This window comes from Sinohyriopsis cumingii, chromosome 19 (assembly GCF_028554795.1).
Source record: "Sinohyriopsis cumingii isolate HCF-2022 chromosome 19, ASM2855479v2, whole genome shotgun sequence".
Classification (NCBI taxonomy): Eukaryota; Metazoa; Mollusca; class Bivalvia; order Unionida; family Unionidae; genus Sinohyriopsis; species Sinohyriopsis cumingii.
The window spans coordinates 7690726-7706187 of NC_142979.1; the positions used below are offsets into that span (position 1 = coordinate 7690726).

At 36.9% G+C, this 15462-nt stretch overlaps 1 protein-coding gene across 1 annotated transcript; it reads left to right on the top strand.

The window, feature by feature from the left end:
* Positions 1 to 403: 403 nt before the first annotated feature.
* Positions 404 to 14830, top strand: LOC149775106 (opsin-5-like). The gene is made up of 5 exons (XM_089944351.1): positions 404 to 459; positions 2331 to 2458; positions 6341 to 6708; positions 8771 to 9035; positions 14808 to 14830. The coding sequence occupies exons 1-5, from the start codon at positions 404 to 406 to the stop codon at positions 14828 to 14830; spliced, it is 840 nt and encodes a 279-aa protein (XP_089800477.1).
* Positions 14831 to 15462: the final 632 nt, after the last annotated feature.

The following is a 15462-nucleotide window of genomic DNA, read 5'->3' on the forward strand; positions in this document are numbered from 1 at the left end:
AACTGAAGGCAAACTCACACGATAGATTGCCGCCCCACAGATCACCCAAACCACGTTCGGTTTTGTGCAGACGCGAAGGCACTATTTGTCGCGTTCAGTCACGTACGGGAATTCATTCGCGCTACACTCGCGAATGCAAAAAGATTAAAGATTAGTACAAGAAACCTCAAACTCTTACATTCACACAACTAATGGAGAAGCAGAAGTTTGATACACGAATTCTCACGTAAATATATCATTCAAAATCCAAAAGCCATAAATCAGCCGTCATTAACTTTAGACATGTCTTGCAGGTCTGATTGCATTTTTCGGCAACGTAATGATGCTTGTGGTACTATACAAAGGGAATACCCATTTCACCAGGTTTCATACGATGATGCTGACGAACATCGCCATATGCGACATGGGAGTGGCCTGCACGGCATATCCGTATACTGCCATATCTGGATACTTCAGAAAGTAAAGTATATATATATGCATGTATGTATGTATGTATGTATGTATGTATGTATGTATGTATGTATGTGTTTTCCTCTCATTATGAAATTGCAAGATAATTGTTTTCACTCTCTGTTGACTCGTATGTTTTGCAATTTAGCATATTTAGAAAATAATCTCTTACAAAAATCAATTGGAAATTAAAAAGCTTCATATTTGCAGTTGTTTGTATTGAGAAATTCCATGTGTCAGTCAGAACACATCTTGCTTTTTCTTCATATTTAGTCTATCATTCATGTAAGGGATGAGCCGTGTTCCATAGCTGTGTTATTTCAGGTGGGAAATGTGTTTCACCTAGCACGAACCTTTAGTAATCTTTTGTTATGTTAGGCCTACTTGTTAAAAATGTATTCCTAATGGAATTTAGCAATTCATGTTTTAAAGATGATAAAGTTAAATGCATGAAATTATGTATTTATTTAAAGTATGCAGGTAATTGTGAAATAGAGATCTAGATATATCCGTCATCAAGCAAATTATACTTCGAATGGCATTTTGGAAGAGTTTTTCATTGCATTAAAATAGTCCATATATTTCTGTCTGTAGGAAATTTAGTTATACGTATATGATATTTTTTCTTTCTTGTGTTGTGGATATCAGTGCAAAAATCACTGTCTCAAAGAACATCAAACACTACAACCAAGAAACATTTGCCAACTGATAACACCAGTTTTCTGAGCTATCCCCTGACAGTACACTTTACAGGTTTTTAAGTCCGAATTCTTTTAGTATTGAATTTAATAACAAAGTAGAAAATACGACGCCTACCAATGGAAATTTCCTGGAAATTTTAGTTATTCTGGAAAAGCTTCCATCATGAAATTTCTTGGTAATTATTTAGGAAGCTGAGAGTAACTACATTCACATTTCAAAGACGAAGGTTTCAGTGAATTAATTGTCGTGTCGAGTATAACAAGAAAACGAGATTACTACCCCATGTTTGTTTTATCAATATTTCTTCAGTTGCTTCTATAAATGTACAATAAATTCAGATGGTTTTAATATCTACGCACTTCGGGGAAAGATAGAGATGGTATTGGTTTGAAAAGAATGAATAACGGTAATAATACATCGAGTGGGTTGAGTAACTCGATATTTTCACCGGTGGAGAAGGCATGAGTGAAAATTCTGTGTTGTCCACCCACTAGATGAAATATATCATTTGTTCACTCGGAGTAAGAATTGTTTTCTTTTCCAGTTTATGTTCAAACGTATTGGCAAGCGATACGTAGAAAATATTTTTTTTACCAGGACCCTGCGCGATAGCAATATGTATAAAATAAACTGAAGAAAAAATTATTTGCATCCTATTGGATTTGAACTCAGTTCGTCACAATAAGAGATCATAATACTTACCACTACACCACGCATACAATTATTTTAAATACTTTTCTATTTCTCATATCTCATTCCAGTGAATTATCAAAATTATTCCTCTCAGAAAATCTATTAATGCATAAAGAAAATGGAAGAAGACATCAGGTGATGTAAGGCGGTCTGTTTGCATCTTAGCTGTGTCTCCATACGGAAACTTTGTCCGTTGTTCAGTCTTATCTCCATACGGAAACTTTGTCCGTTGTTCAGTCTTATCTCCATACGGAAACTTTGTCCGTTGTTCAGTCTTATCTCCATACGGAAACTTTGTCCCTCAAATTATCTTTTTGCCCTGAGGCATATTTAATAACATTTAAAATGTGGGTGTGGGGGGCATGAAAATTTCACTTAAGGGTTTTTAGCTTCATTTTCTTCTTTCGATGAGAGAGACATATATGCAGTGTCAAGTAAGTTCTGCTTATGCCAGATATTTGATATGAATCTATCTTCTCTTACAGATGGATTTTTAATGACGAAGTCTGCGTAGTAGCTGGCTTCACGACATACACCTTCTGTACGTCGGACATGAATACTCTTGCGGTGATTGCTTTCAGCAGATACGTGACGGTCTGCAAAAAAGAGTGGGGTAATTTGTGTTTTATGTCTTATATCTATTTGTATACTTTATTGCTGCTATCAATCTGCAATGACAGAGAAATGAAATGATTGCCTTTGGTATACAAGAATGTCAGATTGTCATATACAATATTGTACACAGGGGATGCATAACTTCAATGGTACTGAACGTTACGGTAGACTCATCCTACATTGCGCAAGTGATTATATGAATATTCATGCAACTTAGTTCATGCTACTCGTTAACATATATTTTTTTTTAAATCAAAGGCTTTTTCTAAAAACAAATAATTACATACAGCTAATACAGCAATCTTTACGAACTTGAAACGTTTTTATGTCAGTGTTATGACATTAAAGAGCAACAAAAAAGCAGGTCGTTATAGCTAGCCTAAGAATATTATCCACTCGACCGGAGAAGTCAATGGCAGTTCATAGCAGAAAAAGTGTATGCACCCCAACCCCAAATTTATACCGACAATATTCATGTCCGAAGGTCATTTTTGACACCATGTGATGCCCACAGTGCAAACACATGCCCTTTTCCTAGATGACAATTCTGCAAAACAGTTTATACTAAACAGGCTGATGCAAATGAAAATAGTTGTCATTAAAGCCGTTTTTTAGATATTCTACTTCCGCCAAACCAGTGTGTTTGCTGCTATGGGAGGATAGCTCTTCTTCCTAGCCGACTATTGGTATTTCACTATTAACATACTGCAGAGCAACTATGGAAGGTGTACATGCCTGACACCATTTTCAAGAACAACACAAGCCCGAAACACCTAGTTCACAAATGTATCCATATCTTTAAATAGTAAACAATCATAGCTGAAGAAGTCACGCCATAGCCTTAAGTTAATAAATTTGCCAGGGGCCAATTTACGAAACTGTACCCTGCCACCTAAGTACAGTAAACACCGATAGCCTCTTGTAGCGCACGTTGATCGATCTGAAGACGTATAAGGGACGTAATGAAGTCACTGACTGATGGAACTGCATTATGAAAAATCGGAAGGTATTGTTAAAAATTCAAAATTCCAATTTTTGAAAATGTGGACATTGTAGACAAACTAATATCAAATAATGTTTTGTAGTTGAGCAATGTAGAACAGAACAATTTAGAAATTCTTTCTTCTTAAAAACAATTGTGGACAGGAATCATCTTAGTGACGGTGTTCTGTGCGCGAAATCAGTGGAGAGCTTCAAGACAGATTTTGAACAATATTTCAAACTTTCTAGTTGGATCTCTCTTCCGGTGCAAATATATGCCGTAACTGGCCCTGCACTGTACACATTCAGATTTGTGCCGTAACTGTCCCTGCACTGTACTCATTCAGATTTATGCCGTAACTGGCCTCGCACTGTACACATTCATAGTTATGCCGTAACTGGCCCTGCACTATACGCATTCAGATTTATGCCGTAACTGTCCCTGCACTGTACACATTCATAGTTATGCCGTAACTGTCCCTGCACTGTACACATTCATAGTTATGCCGTAACTGGCCATGCACTGTACTCATTCAGATTTATGCCGTAACTGTCCCTGCACTGTACTCATTCAGATTTATGCCGTAACTGTCCCTGCACTGTACACATTCAGATTTATGCCGTAACTGTCCCTGCACTGTACTCATTCAGATTTATGCCGTAACTGGCCCCGCACTGTACACATTCATAGTTATGCCGTAACTGTCCCTGCACTGTACTCATTCAGATTTGTGCCGTAACTGTCCCTGCACTGTACACATTCATAGTTATGCCGTAACTGGCCCTGCACTGTACACATTCAGATTTGTGCCGTAACTGTCCCTGCACTGTACACATTCATAGTTATGCCGTAACTGTCCCTGCACTGTACCCATTCAGATTTATGCCGTAACTGGCCCTGCACTGTACACATTCAGATTTATGCCGTAACTGTCCCTGCACTGTACATATGCAGATTTTTGCCGTAACTGTCCCTGCACTGTACTCATTCAGATTTATGCCGTAACTGTCCCTGCACTATACTCATTCAGATTTATGCTGTAACTGTCCCTGCACGGTACACATTTAGATTTATCCCGTAACTGTCCCTGCACTGTACACATTCATAGTTATGCCGTAACTGGCCCTGCATTATACACGTTCAGATTCTGATTTAGAAATCAGGGAAACGACAGCTTCTACAGCACGACACGAATTCTTGCCAAGATTGGTAGCGACAATTGTGAATCAACAACTGATGATCAGCGAACTAGGGGACCGACAAATCTCCCCAAGAAGTTGGATGATTTCCATGATGGGTTTTCCTGCTCCAGAATATTGATCTAAATTCGCTTGACGCAGTGAGAATTTAACTGTCATTCAAATTGGACATTAATTCATTTTGTGCTTATTTGATCTTGTTTTTACTTTAATTTCATCGTGCTTTCGCCTTCTCACATAGTGGTTGTTGTTGTTGTTGTTGTTGTGGGTTTAACGCCATTTTTCAGCACACGATAGGCTATGCAAGGCGGCCAATATTAATGGTGGAGGAAGAACCCGGGAAAACCCCAGGAAGAACCACCGACTCACGCGCACATAGTGGTGAAGACGTGGGTAGTGTAACAAGATAAAGGAACTGAAAGTAATGTTTGTTTCGTTAAATCTTTGATTTTATACAAAAACGGGCTTTGTAGCACCATCTAGTGTTTGTTTTTGGTCACGTGATCCCACATGTATGCATGTATGCATGTATGTGTATATATATATATATATATATATATATATATATATATATATATATATATATATATATATATATATATATATATATATATATATAAAGAGAGATCCAGCTGCGCTTGCGGTGATATGAACTGATGTGTTCTGGAATAAGAAAGAACTAAAAATAAAACTCGCATTTCGAGTGAACTAATGCAAGCCACCCAAGCGAAGAAATCTCAACTGGCCGTATATCACCGTACAGGAGAACGCTGAGGTACGGATCTCGAAAGGTTAAAGGTCTAGGTCTTTTGTCAACCAAACAAAGGAAGTTCGCAGCCCGTTAAGAGAGCACGGAGATTTTTGTACCAATACTTTCCAAGAATACATATTCTTAACGAAGAAACCTCTTCTTTGTCCCGGTTCGTCTAATTTTCGACTAAGAACACGATCCAATCGACGACTCCAAAAATGAATCAGTCTGTGTCTCGCTGCACGATATAGTCGTCGACAAGAGAGACAATCAAAACCCTGGACAAGGACCTTCTGGGCGACCAAGCAGAGAGTTAAAGCCGGGAATTCGCGTTAGCTCATAGATCTATCACATTCCGGAACGCCAAGCCTTGTGGTGATACAGCGATGTTTCATTCCAACATAACTGTATATCAAAGAATATATGAAGGTTAGAATAGCAATAGCGTGGCCCAGTCATCAGCTACAGTTTTAACAGTACTTAAATATTTTTTTTAAAAAACAGCAATGCAATCAACAAACACAATTCCACTTACAAAGTTTCCGTTACATGCTTTGAAAACTGGGTCACAGCTACCGTAGAGCGAAAAACAGCAGAGAGACTAAAATAATAAACATGAACGTGTACTAAAGACCACTTGTTGAAAGAACACCATTCATAACAGACCACAAACTTGGTTCTGCAATTGCTCAAAATGCATGTATTAAAGGGTCTCCTTCACAGGAGACGGTTCTTGGGGGTGGGATGGCGGGGAGTCCATTATATTGTTTCAAAAGACATTTCTGTAATATATTTGTACTAGATATCGGATATTACAAATTCAGGATATTTGTCGACTAAGAAATGATCAATTTACTCTCGATTACAGATAATTCGATCAATTTACTCTCGATTAGCTTATAGGTATGAATTGTTCTGACGTTTTTCTAATGCTCTCTACTTTCTTAGGATACCTAATACGAGGATCTAACAATAAATGGTTCCTGATCGGCATTTGGGTTTACACTTTATTCTGGACCGGAACTCCTTTAGTGGGGTGGAGCAATTACACGTATGAGCCGTTCGGAACGTCTTGCACACTCAACTGGTTTGGAAAGCGAATGGTAGACCGAACATACAATTCTCTTTGCTGCTTCTTTTGTTTTGGAATTCATCTTATCATTTTTGTATTCTGTTATGCAAAGATCAGTAGATGCTATGACAAGCTCTTGAAATATGAAGAACCCTCTCTAAGGTCCGTATCCCTTGGTGATGTTACGTTGGAAGAAAGAGCACAGAGAAGAAAAGAAATTTTATTAACAAGAAATATGACGAAGGTAAAGCAGTTAAATAGTTTTCTTCATAAGATTTATTTGTTACAATATGAGCTATCAGTACAGAACATATTTTTATTTTTGTTTAAAGTGACACTCGAGTGTCGAGGTAAACAAACTAAAAGTTAAGCGAGACGTCTTAGAGAAAGAACGATAAATATTTGAGCAAATCTTTCATGTGCTTTTGGATAATGAATACGTAAATATGCATCAAGTATTATTGTAAACAAGTTATCTTTTCCCGCTTTTGCGACATCACAGATGAGGAAGACATTTTAAAATGTTTTAATATTATTTAAGAGTAATAAATCAACCTTTCTTAACCATTTTTGTTTTCTTCTGTTTAACAGTATAATAAACTGATAGTATTATTATGATAACTACATTTTATATGAGAATAAATAAAACTGATTTATATTACTGAGAAAGACGCAGGAAAACACCGCATTTGACCGGGAGACCTGTTCGCGAGATACCGGAAATCTAGTTGAGAACTTTCTAATATTAGAACAATATGATCAGATCTAAGAACAACATATTCCAGAATTGCAATAGAAAGCTAATTTGCAAAATATGTAGCTGCATTCAATTAGATTGGCAATAAATGACAACAAATGCATTACCTTATATGTAACGTTTTAACATTAACACCTATTTGTATTAAGACAAACACTTATATACTATCTGACAAAATCAGAGGTAAAATGAAAAAAAAATATAGAAATTAAAAGGTTTTATTTTGAATCGTAGATCTGAGCACGTATTTTCAGACACCACTGGCGAAAACATTGACAGTCTTTTGTAGTAATCAGTGCATTCCTTCTCAAACTATTCCCGATCCTTTTGCCGTTGATCATTTGAAAGTAAAAGAAAGAAAAAAGGAACCTAGTAGCTATTTGTTCTGGGTTTGTTTTGTAAGTCTTACAGTACGTGCCCATTTAGCGATTCTGTCTTTTTGTAATGGGTGGTTCCACATCTGTTTGTTTTGTTTGTAAGTCTTACAGTACGTGCCCATTTAGCGATTCTGTCTTTTTGTAATGGGTGGTTCCACATCTGTTTGTTTTGTTTGTAAGTCTTACAGTACGTGCACATTTAGCGATTCTGTCTCTTTGTAATTGTGGTTCCACATCTGTTTGTTTTGTTTGTAAGTCTTACAGTACGTGCCCATTTAGCGATTCTGTCTCTTTGTAATTGTGGTCCCACATATGTTTGTTTGGTTTGTAAGTCTTATAATACGTGCCCATTTAGCGATTCTGTATTTTTGTAATGGGTGGTCCCACGTCTGTTTGTTTGGTGGGGGGGGGGGGGGGGTCTTTTCCTATAAATTGAGGAATTTCAGTCCACTTCACTTAAAATAAAACGACTGCTCCTTCTAGGGTACTCAGTTGTAAGAACCATTTACGGTATTAACTTGAATAAGCCGTATTTAGCTTTTATAGGGAAGGATCCATGCGTTATGGTTAAACAGTATAACAATTCCTTGTATTCAATAGAGTTAATCGCATTCGAAGAAGAGCTTGGTATTTCCTATATTTTTCGTCTACATTCATATAATGTGACTCAAATAATGAACTTGAAGTTACGGAGCATGGCGGATGTCTTCGAAACATCTGTCATCAGACTCTCACAAGAAAAGAAATAGTAGTTTGCAAATGCATGACTTTGGAATGATATTCGGTACGTTCGAATAAAACCATTGGAACATTATGCCCCAGCAGTTCATATTGCTTAGCGTAGGTGTACGAATATATGCTTTCCATTTAGAGAAATTGAAAAGAGTGAAAATGTTAGAAAAAGTATTTAATTTAATTTTATATTTGATTTCAAACAATATGTGTTATTATTAGCTGTATTAGTAATGTTATTGCTCTTGTCATTATTATTATTATCATTATTATTATTATTATTATTAGTAGTAGTAGTAGTAGTAGTAGTATTACTACTATTAACATTAGTAGTACTAGTACTATTATTATTATTATTATTATTATTATTATTATTATTATTATTATTATTATCTCTTTCTTTAAAAAAGTATGCATTGCAAATTTTCGTAACATTACAGTTATGCATAGTGATGGTTGGGGCTTTCTGTTTGGCATGGATTCCATACACAGTCATGACAATATGGAACATAATTGAAACTCCACCTTTCCTCGAGTTACAAGTTCTCCCCACCATGTTCGCCAAAGCCAGCTGTGCTTTAAATCCCATAATATATGGACTCCTGTGTAAACCCTTCCGAAAGGCTTTGCAAGATGTCTACCAGTCGTTCAAGATGGGACAAAGATTTAGCAACCGAGTGTCGCCGCACGAAATACAAAACAATGGTATTGTACCTATATATTGTTAAAATTGAACCATGAATATGTTTATAAGATACCATATTGTAAACTATCAAGACTTTAGAGTTGCTATCTGACGTACAACGCTTTGCTTTGCACTCATTCAATTACTTAAACATAAAAAGATTCATTACATTATTCCATTTGTAGCGACTCCTTTATGATGAAACGTTGCTTTAATTGTGATTAATACGACTATATGGTCTTAAAGTAATAGAAAAGAGCGAAAATCAGCAAGTTGTGTCAAATTCTACACATAATCATTTTTCCTAGAATACAAACTGAAAATTTAAAAAGAACTCACAGTCATGCGAATTAAATCCCCTATAGTCCAAAACGTTCAATCACCAATCCTAATGAATACGGTTCTTATTAAATTCCAGTGGTGTTTGAAATAAGAACCAACGCTGAAGGTGCCGATGTGCCCTAGTGGCATGTGACATGATGATATGATATCGTATTCTGATCATTCACAATAATATAATCCAAGAAGTCCTTGTTTGAATTGACTATAATTCCAAGTTAATGTATCTGTCCAAGAATGGTACTGAGAACGTTGTAATTCCAGAGAATAATAATTTGAATAAATAGTTCTAGCCCAAATAAAATACTGAACACAACAATATGACAGATTTGCCTCAAGATCATACAGAACTAATGCATAATTTCTAGATAAACATGATTATATAGCCATCTACTTGACCGAGGTCACAATTAGCGTTTTCTGGAAATACGTCTTAATGGACTGTTCTATTCTTGAAAAATCTGTTACTAAATTATAATATAGAAGGTGTTAATCATCAAGTAGGATAGGTATATCTAGGAGGGAATACCCATGGCCCAGTTTCTAATAAATATGATTACGTCTGTTGATAATGATCCTAATATTAAACACACACTCATAGAAAATATATTAGCTATGTCTAATTTGTTTACAAAAATAAAAACATAATTGTCTCTAATGAGGAAAAACACGAAATTGATTTTGGACAAGGTCAAGTCCAGAGTACAAACATGCATATCATATAATGAACTAAAAACCTTGCTAACAATGCAAATGAAATATACAAAACACCTTCCTTCTTAAAGAAAAAAATTGATACAATAAATCTGTCTTTTAACTATTAGTCAAATAGATATTTGATTAAAATTACACAAGATGAAGTCTTATGAATGACAAAAATACATGAAGTAATGTAATACTTGTTTGCACTTTATTTCTATGCGCGTGAAATTGCATCTGCAGTTAGAATATCGTTACTCTTGATGTCAATATTTTATTACTGCAACGTCAAACTTCACCTTGATAATCTGTGATTTTTGCTTTTCATCTTGGCAATGAAACTAAGGGGGCTGGAATCACTGAATGCAATAATCGGAAAAGAAACTGAACTAATATACACTCCAAAGTGTCGCAAAGCTAATATCAAAGCCAAACATTTCTTTTCAATTGGGAAATAATTTCCCTGGTTCTTATTTAATATTTGATTTACACCATTTTTGTCTTCTTTGATCAATACTGCGCCAACCCCAACATCACTTGTATCAACAAACATTTTAGATGATTGACTGACTTTGGAACTGAAAGAACTGTGCACTCATAAGTATGGACTTATCAAAAGCCTTCTGACATTTTCCAGCCCAATGAAACTTTGTTTTCTTGCTTTACAAATAGGTTAGGGGTTCAGCAGTTATGGAAAAATTGAAACATAGTATCCAGCTATATCTAAAATTCACATCAGTTGCTTGTTACTGATAGGCACTGGGAATTCAGAGATAGCCTTGATCTTTGCATCGATGGGTTTAACATGTCCATGTCCCACGATATGTCTTGGAAATATAACAAGCACGGAAAAACGCACTTTTACTTAAGTTAATTGTCAAGTTTGTGTCACTAAGTATATCAAACCTTCCTGAATAATCTCCAGGTGATCTTTCCAAGCGTCACTGTGGATATGACATCATCGATGTAAACATCAAATTTATTTAGAACTAATGTAATCATGTTCATTAAACGTTGTAAAGTTCAATGCGAATCTTCATCCCAAACGGCGCAGTCCTCGATTCTTGGCAATGTAAATAAATCTGTTTTGTTCACACTATTCACTTTTCTATAGTCAGAACACATGGGAGAAGTATTATCCGGTTTCGGTACAAGATTACATGATTAACTCGGTTCCGTGAAATCATTCCCCAGCAAGTACTGAATTTCTTTTCTCAAACATTTCTGTTTGAAAGCGTTCATCCTTTACGGATGATGTTTCACAAGTGAGGAATCTACAATTTCATCGTTATGGTAGATTTTTATTGTTCGTGTTGGAACATCTGGAAACATGTGCTCATATTCAATTAATGACTGTTTTAGTTCATTATTTTCTTGTTGCTGCAGATGCGAAAGTTTCCGTCCCCGATTATTCATAATTTCTGAATTTCGAAGATTGGTTAGACGAAAGTCACTTCGGTCTGATTGCATTCGATCACTAAAATCCTCACTGTATGTGTGGGTCAGGTACAACTAAACTGACTGTATGATTAATATCCTTTAACACATTTATATGGCAAAGTTGTTTTGTTTTCGTCTCACAGAAGTATTGACGATATAATTTAAATCACTTAAGTATTTCTTTTCAACTGTGTAAGGACCATTGAACCAAGCTTGAAGAGGATTTTGATGTATGGGCAAGAGAGCCCTAACTCTATCACCAGGCTGAAAACTCTTTTCTCTTGTACGCTTGTCATGCCTTTGATTGAGTAGAGTTTAGATTAGTCTTGCACAATTGTCCATTCTCCGACATATCAGTGTCCAGAGACACAGCCTTCAGTGTGGTCAATACTAGTCATCGGATGTACTGTTGTATAGAGCACACCACTTTTCAGCCTCTGCCCACAGAGAGGTTTTTCAGCCGCAATTCTTGTAGGTCTTGGAGTTTTGGATGTATCAACATCATAATTCCTCTGTAAGCAGTGTGATATGCAAGTGCAATTGATCTGGAGAGTTGGGGGGGGGGGGGTAGCTCCTCGGGCATCTCTTGTCACAACAAGCTTGCCCTCGTCCTCGACTGGAGGTCGATAAAAGACCACACGATCCACGGATCGAGAAGACACAGAAAATGCGAACGAAGGTGATACGCTGCAGATCGATGAAACGATGCAAGAGGGAGACATGTTGAAGTTTTTTTGTTGTATATGGCAATACCAGGTAGTTCCCATGTGCGCATCTAAACAGTTCAACACGTCTGTTAGTGATCGTATTGATGTATATGTGTATACAAGGAGAGAACTTAGCAATTAATTAGTTTCTGTTTCGTATTCCTATTTTTTATATTTGTATTTCATTGGTTCATGTGTTAATATCTTGCTGCAGATGCATTTGATGTGTGTGTTTAGATATCATTTGAGAAGAGACATTTGTTTTTGATTATTCATTAGAATTACAGTGTTCAATGGACAAAAATATTATTCCGCGACTATTGTGAATTTATTCAAAAGATTTCTGGTCAGTGCTATTTTGAGACATCAGGACTGATGGCAGATCAAAATGTATCAGAAATTCGTTTGAAACAATCAATTCTTTTGGACTTGAGTGTAACTGTTTTGGGATATTTTGGATTTAATTCATAATTCTGTTTGTTCCTCGTAAATTTTCATTTAAAACTTTGATTATTGAATTATTTGTTACATTTTACAAAACTCTGTGGTTTCGCTTCTTTCTCTTACTTAGTTTATGACCATTGAGTCGTAACATAATGGTTGTAGGGATGCTCGTTGGGACGCTAGAGAGCAACCGCCGACTTATCACGTCTTACGACACTTGGTTCCAGGATGGGACTTAATCTTCTTGCTTTTTGAAGCAGAATCATCAGTGGCATATACATTAGCAGGGTTATAATCCTACCTTGAACCGCTCTGGTGGTCTAATGGCTAGAGCCTCCGCCTCGGATGCGGGAGGTCGTGGGTTCGATCCCCGGCCGAGTCATACCAACGACTTACAAAATGGTACTGACAGCTGCCTCACTTGGTGCTCAGCATTAAGAGGTTAGTGTTAGGACTGGTCGGCCTAGTGTCAGGATAATGTGTCTGGGTGGGACATCATGCTACATGTCTGCGGCATGATGCCTAAGTGCTAGACATCACTGTGAACTGTCACACTGCAGACATCGTAGCGATATGGCTGAAAAATTGTTAAAGCTACGTTAAAAATCCAAATCACACACACAATCCTACCTTGGAAACGTCCATCTTTTTGACAGAGCCTCAAACATATACCCAAGATGTTGGGCTGTAACTGGATGGTGAGTCCTACTCACTAATAATGCGTCGAGTGCGTCATCATAATTTCTTTGTGGTATTTGCAGTCTGATTCGTTCAAACGTGTGACGGTATGTACAGTGTTGTGCTTAAGTTTTATCAATAATAGCACACGTCTCTAAGCAGATTTCTAGGTAGCCCGAAATTCGTCGAAAACCATGTTAAAATGCATTCCTGGTTTATTTTCTGTTTGTTTCAGTATGCTGGCCACAGCAACCTGGACAGCTCTGATGATCTGCTCGCAAACGCAAGCTGCACTCCCAATTTGAAAGGACTTTACTTCCTCGCCTAATGCTACTTATTCACAGTCTTGTGCTGGCTCATTTCACCCATGCACCCTTATTTTTCTCCGAAATACCCTTTACAAGTGGTTAGAGCGTTCACCTCGGATACTGGAGGTTAGAGATTAGAAACCCAAATCTCACACAAACTTCACATTCTGAGTCAGCTTGTTATGGATTGCCAAGACCATGGAAAAAAATGTCCGTCTTCATCACACAACAAAAGTTTACTCTTGTTCCACGGGCGATCGGAACGGACAAAGTGCAGGCTGCCACACCACTGATCCAACTCCAGTGCGTGCTCATCCTCGATTTGCCCAAGTATTATCACACCCATTGTACGCTGCCAGCATGAGGCAAGAAACTTCTCTTTCCCTTTGCACACGTGCCAACGAAAAACATCGCGTCCTCTTTAATTATACCTACTTGGGCATCAGTACGAGGCAGAAGTACAGTCTGCATAAGCTTCGTCCTTGTAGTTTGGCCACAATAGTCTCGTGGGTTCGGTTCCCGGCCGAGTCATAACAAAGACTTACAAAAATGGTACTAACAGCTGCCTCGCTTGACGCTCAGCATTAAGAGGTTAGTGTTGGGACTGGATGGCCTGTTGTCAGGATAATGTGACTGGGTGGAACATTATGCTACATGTCTGCGGCATGATGTCCCAGTGCTAGACATCACTATAAACTGTTAGTGCAGATATCGTAGCGATATGACCGAAAAATTGCTAAAGCTAAGTAAAAAAAATCCAAATCACACACACACACACACAGAATAGTTTACAATTAGGTACTATGGTAGAAATACGGTAGGAATAGAAATTTTACCTTTACCTGATTCATTGATTGAAATACATCTGCAGCGAAGTTTCAAGCCACCATTTAGAATCAATATGATAGTTATATGGGATGTAATTCCTTTTGAAATCCAGTCAGGCAAGGGTTTGGAACTGATTTGACGCATTTCCTGCATTTCTGTCAAAATATCTTGTCAAAAAGGGTCGATATAAAGGCATTATTTTATAAGTTGTCACTTCCAAAAATTTTCATACAAGATGGTTCTTTCCCGTCAGTACTATTCACACCCCTCTGGCAGTGTTAATTAATGTTTTTGATCGAATATGGCACGTTGCTTTTACAATGTGAGCTGTTTCTTCTTTACATTTCAGGTGATGACAACCTGATGATGTAGAGCAATGCCAATTTGACTGGAGATCATCCAAAGGAAATACACACGTCGGTTTCCCATGAGAAGCAACGCAATGTCTTGTTATGATACAGCTTGTGGGCAAGAATCATATCCACCCTTCTGTATTGAGTTCGCTTTCAATCCACAAAAGATGTATTCAAGCAGTGTACTTCATGCATTTTATTATTTCAGATTTTTATACTGGAAACGCATAATTATTTCAAGTGGTGTGAATAGCTTGTAAAGAACTTTGTTGACTAAACAATATACGACAACAATTTTTATCCATCACTAAACATCTATTAGTCATTCTTATTTGTAACACATCCAAAATAAACGTTACCTATTAGGTATTCTTATTTGTAACACGTCCAAAAAACCGTCATCTATTAGTCATTCTTATTTGTAACATGTTCAAAGTAAACGTCATCTATTAGTCATTCTTATTTGCAACACATCCAGAATAAACGTTATCTATTAGTCATTCTTATTTGTAACACGTCCAAAATAAACGTTATCTATTAGTCATTCTTATTTGTAACACGTCCAAAATAAACGTTATATATTAGTCATTCTTATGTGTAACACGTCCAAATTAAACGTTATTACAATTAAACCTGTCCCAACTGATTCCT

Excerpts from the sequence above, each read along its gene's own strand:
- LOC149775106 (XM_089944351.1), top strand. The coding sequence starts at position 404 with ATGGGAGTGGCCTGCACGGCATATCCGTATACTGCCATATCTGGATAC. Across the intron at positions 6,709-8,770 it reads TAACAAGAAATATGACGAAG|TTATGCATAGTGATGGTTGG; the intron begins GTAAAGCAGTTA and ends GTAACATTACAG. Across the intron at positions 9,036-14,807 it reads GCACGAAATACAAAACAATG|GTGATGACAACCTGATGATG; the intron begins GTATTGTACCTA and ends TTTACATTTCAG.